This window comes from Dermacentor andersoni, chromosome 6 (genome assembly GCF_023375885.2).
Source record: "Dermacentor andersoni chromosome 6, qqDerAnde1_hic_scaffold, whole genome shotgun sequence".
NCBI classification, from domain to species: domain Eukaryota; kingdom Metazoa; phylum Arthropoda; class Arachnida; order Ixodida; family Ixodidae; genus Dermacentor; species Dermacentor andersoni.
In genome coordinates this window covers 120,295,153-120,314,716 of record NC_092819.1, presented here as the reverse complement: position 1 = coordinate 120,314,716, position 19,564 = coordinate 120,295,153, and the positions used below count along the sequence as shown (strand labels likewise).

The 19,564-nt window shown below is 48.6% G+C and overlaps 1 protein-coding gene across 1 annotated transcript in view; it reads left to right on the top strand.

Moving 5' to 3' along the window:
- LOC129382417 (uncharacterized) overlaps nt 1–16,264 on the top strand; it is a 47,219-nt gene extending 30,955 nt beyond the window's left edge. The window contains exons 8-9 of the mRNA XM_055066300.2: nt 12,221–12,241; nt 16,139–16,264. Of these exons, the coding sequence (XP_054922275.1) occupies nt 12,221–12,241; nt 16,139–16,162 (45 nt within the window). The 3' untranslated portion in view covers nt 16,163–16,264. The remainder of the gene's footprint in view (nt 1–12,220; nt 12,242–16,138) is intronic.
- Nucleotides 16,265–19,564: the final 3,300 nt, after the last annotated feature.

Below are 19,564 nucleotides of genomic sequence, written 5' to 3'. Positions count from 1 at the left end.
TAATATACCGTTTCTTCACTCTACCTTACCACCATCTCTTCTGAGCAACGCAAGTACCATTGGATTGCTTCCCTTATATACTTGCTTTCTGGTACATCAGCACAACCAACCACTCGCGCGTTGCGTCGTCATGCTCACCATGTCACCGTTCACGACAACCTGCTTCATCGACGCAATTATAACCCCGACGGGCGCCAGTGGTTATTAGTAGTACCTCGCAGTCTCCGTTCCGACATATCCGCGGCTTTCCCCGCCGATCCACAGTGTGTACACTCGGGAGTTTTCAAAACGTGTCAGCGCCTTATACAGCGGCACTACTGGCGAGGGATGCATAGCAGCGTTCAGAAGTTCGTTCGCTCTTGTCCCGATTGCCAGCGCCGGAAATCTCCACTCCGCCTCTCGCCAGCCATTACCTTTACCTTGCCCTACCCGGCCGTTTGGGCGCGTCGGAATCGATTTGTGTGGTACCCTTTCCCTGACGTCGGCTGCAAACCGCTGGATCATTGTGGCGGTTGACCACCTCACGCGATACGCCAAAACTGTCGCCCTCCCGGCAGCCGCAGCGCACGATGTTGTCTCCTTTCTGTCTGATCTATTTATCCTCCATCATGGACCACCTGAAGAGCTGCTCAGTGATTGTGGACGTGTCTTCCTATCCGAAGTAGTTCAAGCCATTCTTAAAGAGTGTCACGTTGTTCATCGCCCAACTACAGCGTCCCACCCTCAAACCAGTGTCCTTACCGAACGCTTCATCCATGCGTTCGATAACATGCTTGCAATGTACGTCAACTCCGACCGCACAAATTGGGATGTCATTCTGCCCTTCGTAACCTATGCGTACGACACCGCTACTCAGAGCACCATCGGCTTTTTGCCCGTTTTCTTACTGTACGGAAGGCAGCCGTCGCATACCATCGACACAATTCTACCATAGCGGGCGGATGCATCTGAATGTGCGCCAATTTCTGCCACGGCAAGACGTGCTGCAGCGTGCCACGATCTGACCAAGAGCGCCAGACGCGGTGACACCATTTCTGAGCGCACCTTCCTTCCTGGAGCGCTTGTGTGGCCTTCCATTCCTCCCGCTGCACCTGGGGCGCCATAACGTGAAACTATTCCAAGCTTTTCTACTGCAATTCTGCAATCAGCCGTGCGCGATTGATTAAAAACTTTTTTGGACCACCCCCGCTTCGCCTGGCTGTCAAAGGGCGTCACGAAAACCGCGATAGCTCCCCATCTGATATGACATGTGCACACTGATTATGCATGATTTGACCGAACAAAAGCAAAAGAGTTATTTCTGATTTGACGCCTTTTTTCCATTAGCCCTCGGGTATAGGTCAGAAGTTTCCGGGCTGCACCCACTCCACCTGCCTGTCACGCGACGTCACAAAACCGCAAAACCTCACCGCGTCAAAGTGACGTGTATGCGTTAAAGAAGCAATAATATGCCGAACAAAACTGAGTTTTCTTCTGGATAGCCACAGGCTGCCCTGTTCCGAAAGGAATAAAAGATGGCTGCCGCCGATCGCTCAGGCACTGGCTACTCGCACCTGCCGGAGAGCATGGGTTTATTTGCGTATAATAAAACTTTTTGCGTGGCGGCGTAACGTTTTCGAGCACTTTCGGCACGTTTACGATCTCGTTATGCCAACTATTCTTAGCTGCGGATCCGTGTTAGCGTCATTCTTAAGCTTCCGTTGCATGCCGCCGCGATTTTCGACCAGCCACCGTAAGCTAAGTAAGGGAAAACGGACGAGTCAAAGACTCCGGCACCACCCTCTTCGGGCGGTTATCAATTTTCAGTGCAGTGGTTCGGCCCCATCAAATCCCTCTCCACTTGAGCGTGCTCCTCGCCTCTTGTCAGCCAATTAGATAAGACAAGCCGCTCAGCATAGGTTATGTTATTCGTTTTTCAAGCAAACAAAAGTGACCTCCTATGAAGGAGGAGTGCGTTTGATTGGTCTTTTCAGACAACCCTGCGGGTGACCGCCCGGTACTTGCGTCTGTGGTTACGCAAATTTGACGTGAGGACATTGGAATAAAACCAGTTTGGAATAGTTTTACGTTATAGGGCCTCTGGGCTCTCTTCAATACTACTGAACAAGTATGAAGAGCCATACCGCGACGACGAGCGCGGATCTCCTGTTAATTACGTGATCGAACCCACGGAACAGTGTCCGGACATGCGCCGTTGTGGACGAGACATTGTCAACGTGGACCGCCTCAAGACATACTATGACCCACTCATAGCGGCAAGCTGTTAGGTCGTCGTGTGGCTCCCCTTTCGTTCCCTGGGGCAATTGTACAGGAGAAGTGGAACGTTATAGTGGGCTGTCCTCTACAGTGCTTTCTAGTGTGTCAAGCTCTCCAGCGCTGCTCTCGGGAGACGCCGCTCGTTCCGAGAGCCTGTGCTCTACTTTAACGGTCGGTCCCAAATGCCGGTGACTAATAAAAGCCTTTAACCGCACAGCATTTCTGCAAACATAATTTTTTTATATTTAAAAATGTTTCACACACGAGTGAAAATGTTGGCCCTAGTGGCTATCGTGCCTCCCCACAAACCGCCGCAGTATCGCCGCGTGGCACTGCGGAGCGCAATCCCGAGGTGGACTCCCCGCAGGCTTCTCGCGCAAAACTGTACTCTTCGCGCCGCCGCCGGCAAGTGGTCCTGCCCAAAGGATGTTGACACCCTGCCGATGAGAACTGTGACATTTAGAACGCACCGGAAATCTTTAGAACTGAGCGTGGCCGCGATAAAAGGGTTTGCAGTAGAAAACGGAACTTACCAGCGGATGCCTGTTGATGTTCCGGGGAAATTCGTCGCACTTTTGCCATCCGCCCTAAAGCGAGATGAATCAAAATAATCTTCTGAGTCGACGCTGCTACCGTCATCACAAGATTCTGACTTGGGCTCATCTCGATCCGTGGAAATTTGCCGCTTGCGAAGGGCAGCTGCTCGCAACATCGACGCCATATCGGAAGCTACGAGCACTCGTCACGCGTGGCTAAGAGGCGTTTTAAAGAGCCCCCTTCCCGCTGTCAAAAAAAGAATCACGAAAGCGAAACTAAAAATTTTTTTCACTTCTAGGCACTGGATAGTGCTAGCTGTCCAGAAGCGCTCTGAGCGCGGCGAACTTTGAAGTTGAAGCCATTGACAGTAGGCTATCGATGGGTATAGGTGGCGACAGCGAAGTGCTTTAGACTGCGTGGCTACAGTGACATACAGTCTAGAGCACTTCCCCGTCCATTAGGTGAACATGTCCATTTAGTCTGCTGCTGAAGTGCTGCTTGGCTGCAGGCTCCTGTCTCCTTCTGACGCGTACCTCAGCCCAGCAGGCGAAACAGACCCCCTCTGGCTTAATAAATAACAGTAATCGCAAAGTGTTTAGCTTTCGAAGTTTGGGCGCACCACGTTTTAGCTAATATTTAAGGCCCCGATTGTACTTTTTTGTCTGTATTTAATCGGTGAATCTGGCTTTAGGGTCGAGCCGCAGTTACATAGCTATCGCTTTGCTTAAGACGCGCCTGCACATATTTGAAATTTTCAGAATATTGTTACGGTACATATGGACAGGACCGTGTGCGCATGAGGGAGACGAAGAGGAAGCGGTAGACTGTCTACTGGAGCTGTGGCCTTTGTACCAACCTGCGCACACTCTCCTGTCCAAATGCACCGTAACATGCACCGTAAGACCCTAATGCCCTGCCCACCAGCCGCGCTACGTATGTAGCAGTTTTTTTACTTCAGGACGCGATTCTTGACCACGGCGCACCAAGGCAGCTGCTGACAGATCGTGGCCGCTACTTCCTGTCCCAATTTGTCGAAGACAAACTTCGTTCCTGCTCCACTGAACAAAAGCTCGCAACCGCTTATCACCTACAAATGAACGGACTGACTGAACGACTAAATCGCACCCTTACAGAGATGTTGTCTATCTGTATATGTTTCAGCAGACCATCGGGATTAGAACAGCACTTTGTCCTACGCGACATTTGCATACAATTCGTCACGTCAGGATACCACTGGTTTTTCGCCTTTCTACCTCTTGTTTGGTCGTCAACCCACTCTACCTTTGGCACCTGCTACCTTCGGCGTTGGAACACACCACGGAATACGCCTTTGGTCGGGCTCGTATGGCTCACCACATTGCCTATGATCGACTTAAAGCGGCTCAGGCGTCGCAAAAGACTCGCTACGACAGTCGCCACCGGAACCTAAACTTCTCTGCCAGAAATTTTGTATTTCTGTCGACTCCAATTCGGCGCGTCGGCCTGTCCGAGAAGCTGCTGTCACGCTGTACCGGACCGTACCGGGTGTTACGATGATTAAGTGACAAAATACAATATCGCCTTGTTGAAGGCACGCCATTATCATCACAGCTACGAACTGACGTCATCCACGTGTCCCGCTTAGAGCCATACTGCTCGTCTAGTTCGCTATCATTCCAGCAAGCGCCGGGACGGTGCTCCAGCCCCCGTGGGTTATGTTAAGGTGCATTTGGACAGGACTTTGCGCACAAGAGGGAGACGAAGAACAAGTGGTGGACTGTATCCTGGAGATGTATGATTTGTACCAGTTTGCACGATTACCATTACCTTTTTCCTACGTAAATAGTTGCACATACGTTTGTGCGTCGGGCTTCCTCTTCGTAACGATATTGTCACCGATTGAATAGCGAAAGAGCGTTATCCAATCAGATTGTGTGCGTGAAGCGAATACTGGCGTACTATCGCACTGAGCATGAGATACAACGCGAAAGCGCTTGGGAAAGCGGCTGCGCGTTGTTACATTCTCGCTTATAGGCGAGCGCCAGCGATTGCGCTTCAATGTACGAGCATTGAAGTCTGAAGAACCGATGCCTTGATCCAGAGATTCACTATTCGTAAATGTCCATATTTTTCTAAAACTCTTCAAATATTTCTAAACGTGATCTGCGCGTAAGTAAACATGAAACTGAAGCAAAAGTATGACAAATATTTACTCCCGTTGGTATAATATAGAATAAAACATGTCTAATATGAATACAGCACAAAAGAGCAGCAGGCAGCGTGTCTCAACCAGAGCAGCTCAGGCAATCTCGAGCTCGCGCCTCCCGGGCGACTGGCGATGTGGCTGAGGCGCCGGGCACTCCTCTTCACTACAATCGCCCCCCACAGGAAAAGGAGCCATCCTGGCGAATCACGGTGAACATACAACCATTGGGTCGTAATACGGCTTCAGGCGTTGTACGTGGACGGTTTCATGACCACGACAGCGTTGGTCCGTAGGTGGCGTGACAGGCTCGACAATATAGTTCACAGGCGATGTCTGCGCTACAACACGGTGGGGTCCTTGATATTTGGAGACAAGCTTGGATGAGAGTCCAGCAGGAACAGCGGGGACCCAAAGCCACACAACGGAGTCCGGAAGAAAGTGACAATGCGGGTGATCATCGTCAAGTCTAGATTTTTGTTTCCATTGGTCGACGGCTGTAAAGAAACGGGAGAGCTGACCGGATTCCTCTGCGCCGCGGGCAGCTTCAGAGAGGGTCCTACATTCGGATGAGTCGCGTTTGTACGGAAGAATGGTGTGGAGGGTAGTCGAAGGTTCGCGGTCATACAAGAGGAAGAATGGAGAGAAGTTTATAGTCGCCTGTGGTGCAGTGTTGTAGGCGAACGTGATGAATGGCGAAATGAGGTCCCAATCAGTGTGATCAGAGGCGACGTATTTGGAGAGCATGTCGCCAAGGGTGTGGTTAAATCTTTCCGTCAGACCGTTAGTTTGAGGATGGTAGGCGGTGGTGGTGCGATGAACGATGCGACATTCAGCAAGGAGCGCGTTTACGACTTCGGAAAGGAAGACACATCCTCTATCACTTAAAAGTTCGCGAGGTGCACAGTGACGGAGAATAAAGTTTTTCAGGAGGAACGATGCTATATCACGAGCGGTGGCAGCAGGCAGAGCGGCTGTTTCTGCGTATCGCGTCGAATGGTCGATGGCGACGACGATCCAGTGGTCCCCGGAAGCCGTGCTCGGAAGGGGTCCATACAGGTCAATTCCAATGCGATCGAGGGGCCTGGCAGGACACGCGATTGGTTGGAGTGGACCAGAGACACGCTGAGCAGGAACCTTGCGGCGTTGGCACTGAGGGCACGACCGAATGTACTGGCACACAAAGGTGTACATGCCACGCCTATAAAACCTGGAGCGAAGCCGGGTGCACGTCTTGAAGACACCCGCATGTGCACACTGCAGGTCAGTGTGGAAGGCAGAACATATTTCACCACGAAGATGTCGAGGTGTGACCAGCAACCACTTGCCAAAGTCAGAGACGTAATTCCGGCGATAAAGAAGTCCATCCCGAATTTCGAAGTGAGATGTCTGACGGCGCAAAGCTCCAGAAGGTGAAGGAACAGTCGACGGGTTTGAAAGGAAGCGGATAAGAGTACTAATCGAGGCATCCTTGCGTTGCTCCGAAGCCATGTCGCAGCCTGCTGGGAACGAAAGTACTTGGTCAACGGCAGAGAGGCAGGCATCGCTTTCGTTTGACACGGGCGGACGGGAAAGCGCGTCGGCATTGGTGTGGCGGCGGCCAGACCTGTAGACAACGCGCACGTTGAAATCTTGCAACCGCAAAGCCCAACGAGCTAATCGACCTGAGGGGTCCTTCAACGTGGACAGCCAACAAAGTGCATGGTGGTCTGTAATCACGTCGAAGGGGCGGCCATAGAGGTAGGGTCGAAATTCACCAAGCACCCAGATTATGGCCAAACCTTCCTTCTCCGTAACGGAATAATTCTTCTCGGCTTTGGTGAGAGTGCGGCTTGCGTATGCAACGACGTACTCGTCGAATCCAGATTTGCGCTGCGCGAGCAGAGCGCCGAGGCCAACACCACTGACGTCGGTGTGTACTTCGGTCGGAGCTGTCGGGTCGAAGTGACACAGTATAGGTGGCGAGGTCAGTAGACGACGCAACTCTTGGAAGGTATCGTCACAAGCGGACGACCAGGCGTAGTCATTCGTCATTCATGTCGCTCCGTAGAAGCTGATCCAAGGGAGCGGTGATGGACGCAAAATTCCGAATGAAGCGGCGAAAGATCATAGGCCAAGGAAGCTGCGAAGTTCTCTTACGGAGGAAGGTTTGGGAAACTCAGCAACTGCACGGAGCTTGGCGGAGTCAGGAAGAATACCGTGTTTAGATACTACCGGGCCAACGACGGTGAGCTGACTTGCGCCGAAGTGGCATTTCTTCAGGTTGAACTGAAGGCCGGCGGCAGTTAGACACTGCAACACTTCCTCCAGCCTCAGAGGTGGGTGGGAAAATCGGTCGAAAAAATAACCACATCATCTAAGTAGCACAGGCACGTTTTCCACTTGAGACCACGCAAAAGATGGTCCATCATACCCTCAAATGTTGCGGGGGTGTTGCAAAGCCCGAAAGGCATGACACGAAATTCATATAGGCCATCTGGTGTTACAAAGGCCGTTTTAGGTTGGTCTTCGGGTGCCATGGGGACTTGCCAATAGCCGCTGCGTAAGTCGATAGAAGACAAGAACTCCGCGCCTTGGAGGCAGTCAAGGGCGTCGTCAATTCTGGGAAGAGGGTAGCGGTAATCAACGACGGTAAACGACGACGGTAATCGACACAGAATCGTATCGATCCATCCTTCTTCTTAACAAGAACAACGGGAGATGCCCATGGGCTGTCCGAAGGCTGAATGACGCCGCGCTTGAGCATGTCAGCTACTTTGTCATTGATAACATGGCGCTCTGTCACGGATACGCGATATGGTCTTCGTCTCAGTGGCGCACTGGTACCCGTGTCGATGCGATGACAAACAGCTGACGTGCGGCCCAAGAGAAAATGCTGGCAGTCGAAAGACGAATGGAACTTGTCGAGAAGGCGCAGAATCTGGGCGCGTTGAAAAACAGTCAACGTGTCGGCGATGGAGCTATGTAAAACATTGGGCGAAGTCGGCTCCTGCGCGGGGTTACAGGTCACTCCGGCGACCTCATGAGTGGCGATGGGACCAGTTGGTATGTCAATGATGGCAGCAGGGTCGACACACTGGGCGCGGACAACGCACTCCCCACGAAGCAAAGTGAGAGTACAGGATAATCGGCTGGCGACGAGCAATCCGCTGACGCCGGCATGAACGTCCAAAAGAGCTAAAGGCAGCGGGGAACAGTAGCTTGTATAGTGGAGGCTACGCTAGTTAGTTAACCATACTTTACCGGCTGTATAGAGATCATTCGCACTCTCTGAAGAGGCATGTTCATCCGAATAAACTACTGGTTTGCTCGTAAAGATCTATTTCTACTCTTAATAAACAAGGCTTCATAACGTACTAATTCCAAAACTTGCTAAATTTAGGAATACTGGAATGTGAGCCTCGTTTTATAATAATTGAAACGGCTATTCATTATTCGAAAACTATTCGAAAGGTGTTCGATATTCGATTCGCTTCTGGCACATTCGATTCGTATTCGATTCGGTCTTGAAAATCTCTATTCGCACACCCCTACTCTTCCGCAATAAAATGTGCGACATCAATTGGAAATGACATTACATGCATGCGCGTTTAGCGCCAGACAATAACTTTGTGACAGTACTTTAAGAAACATCACTTGGGCAACGATTGAAAGTAAAATGTAGTACAGTCGCCATAAATATTAGCTGAAACATGGTCGAAGGGGCCCCCAAGACTGTGGCACCGACATACTGAAAATTGAAGAAGTGAACACTGTTCGGTATAATGGAAAATAATATACTAATATTCTGTTTGCCAATGTGGTCATGCGGTTTTGGGACTGCTTTCATCGTGGGTGTCACGTCGCAGCCCATAATTAACGCGGCTGTACGTATGTCAGCATCGCCCCAATATCCCTGTATTTTCTTTTTTTAGGTCTTAACATTTGACTGTCAAAATGTGTGCCGCAAAGCACTCATCAAAATGCTTCAGTACTTTTCGTTCTAGCGCACATGTCCGCGCTGCTGCATCTGCGGCAATGTATTGAAAAATGTATGTAATGCTTTCCCCCAGGCAGCTTTTTCTTTCTTCCATATGACGCCAGGAAGTCGTGCCTGGTGCCAGGAAGCCGAGCTTGCTGCCAGCAACGCTCAGAAATACAATTTTCTTGCGCACCTTGTGTGATGCACCATTACGCTGAGTTGCTTCTTGTATAATGTAGGAGAATCAATTGTATAGGCAGAAGTGTATGGTTGGGCACGTGCGTTTAAGCTCATGAACTTCATTTCCGCTAAGATAACATGTCCAAGCTTTCACACTTGCTATATAACAAACCTATGGCATCATCCACATGCCGGTTGTTTGTAACTGCACTTGATAAATGTATTAAACCCATATAACTCTTGGTGACATCATTTTGTTAGGCGAGTGTTTAAATTCGTAACCTCTAAATAGGAAGTAAGTTGAGCAGTTTGCGTAATAGACGAAGCTAAGGTAATTAAGCTTTCACTAATTTATCTGAGACAGCTAAAGCAAATGAGTAGTTTGGAGCCAGTGGTCGAGATTATCTAGCTGAGCCAAGAAACATTTATTAAACATGCTTTTGTAACAGTCCCGCGAATAAATATTTTGGAAATAAGCTAATTGAAAGCAAAACTTACGGATGGCCTTACGTCTGTAAGGCCATCCTGACCGCGCCCAGCATTTTGTGATGATGTCATCAATGATATCGCTGCTTGAGCATGTTCCTCGCGGCCAGTCCACTTTCAATTTTTATTCGCGTTGTTTCGAAGCAAGCAGTTCAAAGCTTTAATGCAAATATAGCAGCAAACGTGTGCCGCCGAAAGCTTGCTTCGGCGTATAAGGGATGCACGACGCAATGATGATGCGGATTTAGCGCGTCGCTGGCATCAAGACATGGAGGAAAGAAAAAGAGGAGGGAGCATTGCGCAACGAGATTCAAGGCAATCCTGTGGGCCCAACACGCGATCGCACGTCGAAGTGCGCGTTTGGTTTTAGTGCTCCCACTCTGCAGACAGAGCCACGGCAGGGCAGCGGAGCAAGCGCGCACTGAATAAAAACTACTGACATGCTACTGGGAACCAAACGTCTTAGCAAATCTTGATTCTTGCTCCGTGATCTCGACGGAAGAGGCCACGTGTTGGGCCGCCACTGAGCCTACGTATCAGTTCCACGGAGGGTCCGCTTGCCTATTCTGGCAGCGTGACGTAGTGCTCTCTCCTTACTTTTTCCTTCCTCGTTGCATAAAGATAATTCACTGCCGCTGAGGGAAGGACGATAACGAAGGTGAACTGCTAGGCAGTGCCGATGGTGACTGCGCCATCGTAATGAAATCTGAGGCCATGATCTTGGCGCCTAAGGCGCTTTTTTTTTCATGGGCCTCGCCTTCAGAAAGAGATAATCCGTAATGTGCAGTGCCGTTGTTGTCTCATAGATTTAATATATGTGTTTAAATAAACTGTATATATAAGATTGTCTCCGAGAGTGGGCGTAATCTAAACACACACACACACACACACACACACACACACACACACACACGCACACGCACACGCACACGCACACGCACACACACGCACACGCACACGCACACGCACGCACACGCACACACACGCCCGCACGCACACACACACACACACACACACGCGCGCGCACGCACACGCACACACACATTCACTCTCTCCCTCGCACTCCCACCCATGCACGCACAAACACGAACACACAGGTTTGCTTCAAACGCTCCCGCGCATGCGCCGCAAGCCCGCAAGCGCGCGCACACATGCACTAACACGCGCGTGCATGCGCAGGCAAATGTACGCATGCACCCACGCCGCGAATGCTCACACACGCTCACACGCACTCGCGCGCATGCAAACGCAAATACGGAGGCACTCGCACGCGCACACATACACACGCCCACACGGGCACGCAACCGTCACATGCACGCTGAAGACATGCACATGCATAATCACTGCCTCTCCATCCCGGCTGCCTCTGCAAACAGACTGCATAACACTCGCTCTACTATTACCATTCGAACACCAGCTGGAATTCATCGCGTTGCGGTTTGAATTTGGCGCTTCTTCGGGTCAACGTGTCTTCTGCTGGGAGGTTGCAAAACGAATGGCTCCTGCGTGTGACTTCACCACCCATCCCTGGCCAAAACACTATTGAACGCACCACTAATGTTCCTACTATAAGTGCCATAAATACATATGTTGTTAGAAGGGACTACCCTCTCGTTGTAGTCAGCTGAAACGTTTTAATCCTCGACTGATATTTTGAAATTTAGTCTAAAAAAAATTGCTCATTCAATTACGCTTGTGCAGTGCCGTGAAGTTGCGTACGCGAATGTCGAGAATTCCTGAACATGTCTATTTGCCACATTGCACTGAAGCAGGAGCCATGGGTGCCGCCATGTTGGACAACTGTATTTCTTAGCGTGCGTCCACATTACGAACGTTAAAATCGCCAATTAACGTTCGCTATCGTAGCGCACGTAAATCTCAGAAGCTCAATAACGTCCGGAGTATGCGCAGTGATGACAATTCTATTTGTTTACGTACGTAATGCGTTTACGTTTGGTTGCGAACGCTATTCAACTGCCTATTATCCAAGAGTTCAGCCGAGCGTTCGTAACGTTTTCGACGACTTCGCAGGGTGAAAATCTTTACTGTGACGTTCGCTGGGCCTTGGGCGGCGGCGGACTGTATTCACTGGCATTTCGTTTTAGCTTTTTTATTACGTATGAAGTAATTGTTTTTCAAGCACGCATTGTCAACATATACAGATAGCGATACATTTGTAATTAATTTTATATAAACGTCAGACGTAAAATTGAATATTGGTGAACCACAGAATTTTTTGTCTTGTTGGTCAATATGCGGCATATTTGGAATATACTTTGCCATTGGTTGCGCATGTGCAGCGTTTAAGCGTCGTCCGCGCATTTAAGGTTGAAGTTTTAAGTAAACATAAAAGTAGCACATTCTCCTAAACATAATTGTACGTTGACTAGTCTGCATATTCTGATGTATTCGTTGTGTCAGTGTGTGCGTGTCATCTTTGTGTGCATACCATTTTCATAAGCATACGATTTTTCGATTACACTTCTTGGGTGGTGAAATGAAAACTCGCCGATGGGTCTCTGTATAGTGACACTCGATTAAAAGCGCCCACAGTAAGAAGTCATGATTGCCTACACTTATATCTCATGGTAATTATTCTTGCTTCCTCTTCTTTACAGAGTCTGCTACTCATGAAGGAGGTGATTGTTTTCTTCTTCTTTCGGGCATTGTATTTCTATAGCTTGTTCACTCGTGTGCTGCCGTTACAAAAGATTTGTCTTGTGTTTACCGGCGACCTATTGCATCTTGAGAGAGGGGATAAAAAATCCCCTGTATATAAGTGGCTATGACCCTATATCAAATAATTCTATACTCTTTCGCGTCTGAAGCATTCAAGTGGACGTAAAGATTTACGCAAGAAGCCAAAACGACAGCGGCTTCTCTAGCTGATTCGAGCGCTTCACCGTGCTTCAAAATGTGATGCGCTATACCCACCGTTGCTCCCTTGAGGATACATGTGCGCTCAGGTATTGCCTCCAGTACGTGTACATGCGTATCCTCGGCAGAGGCCGTTGCGGGGGCGGGTCGCCCGGAGCGCTAAGCCTATCTATAGTGTTGTCGCGCGTACTCATTTATCCTTTCACGTGACGGTATTTCACCGGCTAACAAATGTTAAGGGTTATCGTTGAGCGTAAGACGCGACTTTCTGTGTCGGAATTTTCTCGAATGCTATCGCGGGTTCCAGCCCTTGCCTGTTTTCGCCAAACCGGTAAAGAGGCAGCGAGGAGGGGATGAAGGTTTTCACATGCCAAATACAAGCCCAGCGGTTACCGATATATAGGCAGAAGCTAGACGAACAAGCTCTAAAAACACAGCTAAGTAGGTTAGGTAGGCAAAGAAAAACAGGGATATTACAAAACTACGCACCGGCAACTAGCCGATAAACAAACCCAGAAAATATTTTAGGCATATCATATGAGGACGAGGGGCTGCATGTTCAATGATCAGACGTCCATGCATTTGCACGATAAAGGTCTTTGCCTTCTTGAGTGAAACGTATGCATGTGCTTCTCGTTTGTACGTTCGCTATAGCACACGCGTGTTCATTCTTTTGCGATTCTGTAAGCGTCTTGCGCTGTACATGGTATTTTTCTCTCCCTTTTAATTTTAGTTGCGAGCGCTACACTTGTTCGTACTAACTCTGTCCATATCGATAACCGGGTTTTCTTGCTGATTGGCTTTATTCTCGGCCCGGTAACATTTGCCAATTACCCAATTAGGTGGAAATATTGCAACAGCAAAACTTCACAGTGAGAACGGGGTGGAAGAAATACTGCTTTCGCGTCGCTCCTCTCCATATAAATTCGCAGACGAAATTCACAAATATCCGGCACATCCGGCATACCGTCGGCGTATCCCTCAGGATTGCTTTGGAGTCTATAGCAGAGCTGACAAATCGTGAGAACTGCTGGCAACATGGCGCTGGCAGGGCAAGTGCACTATTACGATGTTGAGATAGTTCTTTTGCGTATGCATGCTGGGAACTCTACAACGGCAGAAGAGAGCTCTGTACCGTCGACGCGCTTTCAAGTGCACCTGCAAAAATTCACCGACGATTACGATGCTCTGTAATGCGCAATTTGAGTGCAACTCTATACGTGTTGTCATTTCGCAATGTTTTGGCTGGCGTGGACAATCAGTCTCGTGCAGCACGTTGCAAACGAAGCAAAGTTTGGTGCCACTGCCTTGCTAATTTGGAGATCGCGAGAGCCAGCGCGTGGGTGCCGCATGGGCCTGATTTACAGCAGCCGCCGCCGCCGACAGACCTCCCAGGCGATGCGCGCTACTCTGGCGCCATCTCGTGGCATCATCACCGCACTACTACATCGCCGCAATACCCTCTTCCGCTTTCTCGTTCTCCTGTTCCTCCTGTTCGCTTTCATCTTCGCACCTCGTCGATGTCGCCGCTCTTCACTTTTAAAGCGAAGCCTTCTTTGCCTCTTCCTTCAACTTTCCCACTGCTGCTGCTACTGCTGTGCTTGCTGCTGTCCGGCACACCGCTTCGTGGGTGGTTCAGAGCGTGTGTATAGATGACAGGAGCGAGTCAGAGAAGAAAGGCGACCCGAGAAACTCGTTTTCACCTCACCCCATCGAATGTTCACTATGCCCTCTGGAGTTCCCTGGGCGTCGCCACATTAGGACCTTGACAGCTATATTTATCGATGATTCCCCTCAGAAGCGTTCCAGAAACTGCAGCGCTTCCCTTTCTAATAACATGCGAGTCCATAGGGGACGTAGATAGAACTCTAGAGAGGAGGGACGAGAAGCGGGAGTTACCATACAATAGAGGGGGGGGGGAAGGTGGCGAGAGAAGGCATGAAAACCCTACCACTATACGACAGCGGCTACGGGGGAACTGTATGAGCTAAAGTTTACTGGAAGGAAACTGGATAAGCTTAAGTTAGGTTGAAGATCAAGTACGTTGCTGCTTTTTCTCAAAAGTAACCACCATGCAAATATGTCAAGCGGACAAACCAGGCAGGGCGTGCGGAAGCAGAGCCGCATTAATTAAAGCGCATTGAAGGGTTCAGGCGACACTATGGAAGCGGTCGCCGGTCAAATCAACACTTCTGTGGCCGCCGCGGTAGCTTTGCGGTTATATCATTGCTAGAGATCGCGGAATTGATGCTACCCGCGACAGCCGCATTTAAACGGGGACGAAATAGAAAACACACGTGTACTTAGATTTTGGGAAACGTTGAAGAAGATCACGGTGTCAAAATTAATCCGGAGTCCATCATTACTGCGTGCCTCGTAATCCGATTGTGGTTTTGGCACGTACAGCCCCATAATCCAATTGATGTTTAATACTTCTGCCACGGTGGGACATGCCATATGAGGCAGTGACTGTGCTCAACCTTCTCAGAGGTTATGAAATATGGTGCAACAGCGCCTCAAGCAAACACCTCTCCCTGTGTGCTCTGTGTACTGCGCAAACAGCAGTGGTTCCCGGAAGGTTACGTGTAACATCAACTCACCACTCTCGTGTTAGGCTAAGCGTTGAAGAAATTAAGCTTTAGCCGTCAGCATCACCGATAATTATCGTCGATCAAAGCATCCAGCACGGAAATCTTCGCTTACATCGATTCCCACAGTGTGTGGGATCTGCATAATTTTTTCATCTTTCGCTGCGCTCGTTCGCTCAGTACGCTGCCGACGACGCTGACGCTCGCTGCAGGAACAGGCGCCTAAGAGTTGCGGTCTAAAAAGTTGTCGCAGCTGCGAGATGCCGCTACGCAGCAGTCGGTGCAACAAGTCGGGGCTGTATGTACGCAAACGACGTACGCCTTGAATCCCTGAATTTGGTCGGTGGCATAACTTTACGGATGTCTCTCAAAGTCACCCCTTTGTTCGCCTATGTTTGGGCCACGTTTCCAAAAGAGTCTTTTAGGTCCTTTGCACGATAAGGAATGTGCTATTTGCTCTTCTTTATTCAAAAATGCTTAGTGTCATGCGCACTTTATTTTAGTGTTTACTGGTGACCCTTTTTTAAACCAAATTTCGCTGTTATCAAAATATTGTTTGGCGCAAGACTCGCCTACTCTGCCCCAAAATTATTGAATGTTGTTGCGGATTCTATAGCGAAAGAGTCTTGTCTATTCATAGCGTGCGACATACGCGAAGGTTGTTGTGCATTTTAGGACGTAAAGGAGCACGAGCAATTGTTCTGGAATGTAAGCCGGAATACACACACGACTGTGCTTGCCGCTATCGCAGTGTTTTTAGTATTGTTATTGTCAGACACAAATTCACGCAGCAAAGAGATGGCTTTTTACCTTTTGCTTTTGGCAGTATTTTTCAATAAATTTTCACCCTCACTGCAACGCGACAATGTGTTTGCTCCGTTTTCTTATTTTGTTGTTTTATGTATCCACATACTATGGTTGATTGCTTTTTTCGCTCGACTCCATCTTATGGCAGAAAATTTTCATTGCTCCGATTCATTCACGTGGCGTATACTTTTTAGTGCACTTCCTTCACCTTTTCTAATATATCGCCTCCTGATTTGTAATAATATAAACGTCTATTTGTGCTAGGTTTGTTGCAGCAGCTGCTGCTGATGAAGACGACTGGGAAACAGGCGTGGATCTCGACAAGGCATCGCATTTCGCATTTTCACCACAGTCCTGGCATCCCCGTTAACGACGCAAAATAAAGCTGAACTTTAGGCTGTCCACAAACGTGCTATCGCTGAGTAGATGGGCCCTAGTACTTTTGTTTTCTGCATCAAACCATTCATGTACGGTGTTGCTTGGGCGTTTGAACGCGCGATATAGTCACATGAAAATGAAAGAACAAGTATTATTACGGCAATACAAGTACGGCAATACTTTACGTTTGAAGCAAACAAGGCATTATAAATGATAAACTTTTCTGACGTTTCTAAGAGGTACTGATTTCGATGTAGGATACCTGTTATGCGGCTCAGTTTCTGTAGTATCAAGTATACGTGAGCGCCCCATTGGAATGTGTCCGTAAATTATACATTATGTAGTTTTACCTTGTCACGAACGTCTATATTCTCTGAGTTGTAAAATATTTTTTGGGTCAATGGAATAGACATACAAGTTACTTTAAAGAGGACTGCTTCTGTTTTTTTGTAGTGTACTTTTAAAGCGTTGTCCTCGGTCCATTTTGGGAGATGAGTTAAGATATGGTTTGCTGTACTAATTAGGCCTGTATATGAGCTTGCTGATCAAAAAATGCTTGTATTGTCTACGTAGTTTGTGAATTTTGCTTCTCGATGGGTAAGAATTTTGTCGTTTATGTAGATGTTGAATAGAAATGAACCAAAGATACCTCCCTCAATAATATAATGATCGTTCAAAAATGCCAGACGTGACGTAACACATTGGTTAGGGTTTGCTTTTACATATCACTCTTTTATAGCAAGCAGGCATTTACTGCGTGCTTGTGTTGCTGCTAATACTTACATGACCTGTTGTTTTCTTCAGTTTGAACAGACAAACAAATTTACCTGCGATAGATATCATTGCCTCGCCTTTTCTGATGCACATATGGAAGAGGTGTACGTTACCTGCGCGACATATCGCAATGACTAGGTAGCTAAACAAATAGGTTTACTTATTAATTTTTGATAATTCACTCTAGGGCAATATTCGAAATGTAAAATATGACCGAACAGTAGTGGTCATGTTTTATTTAGAAAAAAAAATTGTCTAGCATTATTTACAGAAAATCTGGCCTTAAAGTATGGTACGAAACGCATAGGCGTTCCAGTTCGCACTTTCCCAATAGTAAGGCCAACGCAATTATTTTAATATTTAGGATTTCGTACAAGCATGCGTGACCTTATTACTGCTCAGCTTCAATTTACTAATAGACAAAATGGGCCCTAAAGCGAATAGTTATACAGGTAATTTGCCCATCTTTATATTAACATATGCATTAGAACTTGTGGCGCGCAAGCAATGTCCACGTATTGAAGTTGTCTACCTCTGCCATGGCGATTCGTGTTACATGGTCCATGCCATTTCTTTAAAAAATAAAGAATTTAGTTAAAAGAAAAACGCCACAGCCAAAGCCGGTATATTTAAAGCTGTAGATGGTAGCGCAGTTTTACAAGATAGCAATCTTATTTTTCACGTGAGTAATTGTATATTTCTTATGTTTTTTATTTTTTGCAGGAGGGCAAGGTACGTATAGAAGAGAAATAAAATATTGCTTACACATTTTTTCGGGAATGTCGTGTGTGCAAACCTGCGAATATACTGTTTTATCACCAGCAAATAGTGGCAGCAGTGTAAAGAGTGGTCCTAGCATGGAGTTCGTGTGTTTTGTGCAAACGTAGAACACTCAAAAGAAGCCTACAAAGTTTACTCGAACTATGTAAATGTGGACAAATTACCTGACCAGTAGGACCTCATCTGGAAGAAAACGTAAATCAAACCATTAACATAAACTAGTTCACTAAATTACCTTCGAGTTACAAACTATACGGCACGATTTCGTATTGGAAAGCAGAACGCAAACGTTGGAAACGTGTCCTTCCGTGCTTCTTCACTTTAAGGTGACCATGTAGACTGAAATATCCGCGTCATGTTATTCTTTAATTTATCTCATTACTCACACGGCAGCGAGAATTGTGGCTTAGAGCATTGCACGGGCCCTTCATTCAGGCCACGGCCCAGCCCGAGCCCGAAAGTGGCATGCGTTGACCCGCCCCAGCATCAACCGGTGATTTCAAACTTGGCCCGTAGCCGGCCCTGGCCCAAAACATCCGGGCCGGGAGGAGGAGGAGGAGGAGGAGGAGAAGGAGGAGGAACTTTATTAATGCAGAAACTGTTGCGCGGTTTATTCCTGAGTGGTCCCCTCTGACAGGGCTCCACTGGCGATCGCGGCTGGCCGGGCCTGGTCGAGGGTCGCCAGTTGGCTTCCCAGGTCCAGTTCGGAGAGTCTCGCCTCCCAAGACCACGTAGTGAGCGTGTGTGTTGTGACTGGTGGCGAAATTGCGTCGCCCGGACGGTCGGTACATTCGTGTGTTATGTGCGCGAGTATCGCTGTGTGGTTGCTACACCAGGGACATGTCCGGGACGTATAACTGTCTGGGGAGATGGCGTGTAGACGAGACAAGTGTGGGTATGTGTTAGTTTGCAGGCGGCGCCAGTCCCTTGCCTGGAGTTTATTGAGAGCTTTGTGTGGGGGAGCGTATTGCGCTCTTCCGAGACGTTGGTCCTGTAGTATTTGTTGACCTGTCGTTAATAACTCGTGGGTCGCTCATCGGTCTGTCGGGGGCTGAAGAACGGTGTGGTCTGCCGCTCGGCTAGTGAGCCCTCGAGCTGCGCAGTCCGCCTCTTCGTTTCCCCGCAGGCCTTCGCGCCCGGGGCACCAGACGATACCGTGGACCCATTCTAGTGAGCGACCCAGGATTCGAATGGCTTGTATAGGGAGCGTTCCATTCATGTATAAACGACACGCCGCTTGTGAGTCCTTAAGGACGCGGGCGGACCTTCCCTTGCTCTCGGCGTCGCGAAGTGAGAGAGCGATCACTGCTGCTTCTGCTGCTGCGCTGCATGTGGCGTGGTGGAGGCAGAGACTACCAGGTTCCCCTGATTTACAACGGCGAGTGTGTATTTGGGCCCGCAACGTGGCGACGAGGAATACGGACTAGCGTCCGTGTAGTATGTATGTGGGTCTCTGAAGCAGCGTTTGTGCAACATGCGGGCACGCGCTGCTCTTCCCTCTTGATTGTGGGTGGGGTGCATGTTCTTGGGGATAGGGTCTACTACATTGTTCTCTCTAACGTGGTTAGTCAAGAGTTGTGTTTCTTCTTTGCAGTACTGAGGTGTCAGCGGGTACCCTAGCCGTTGAAGAAGGTGTCTTCCCTGTTGAGTCTTGTTGAGGCGCTCCCTCTGCGCTATAAGCGTGGCACTTGCTAACTCCTCAAAGGTGTTGTATACACCTAGCGCTAGTAATTTCTTTGTGCTTGTGCTTGACGGTAG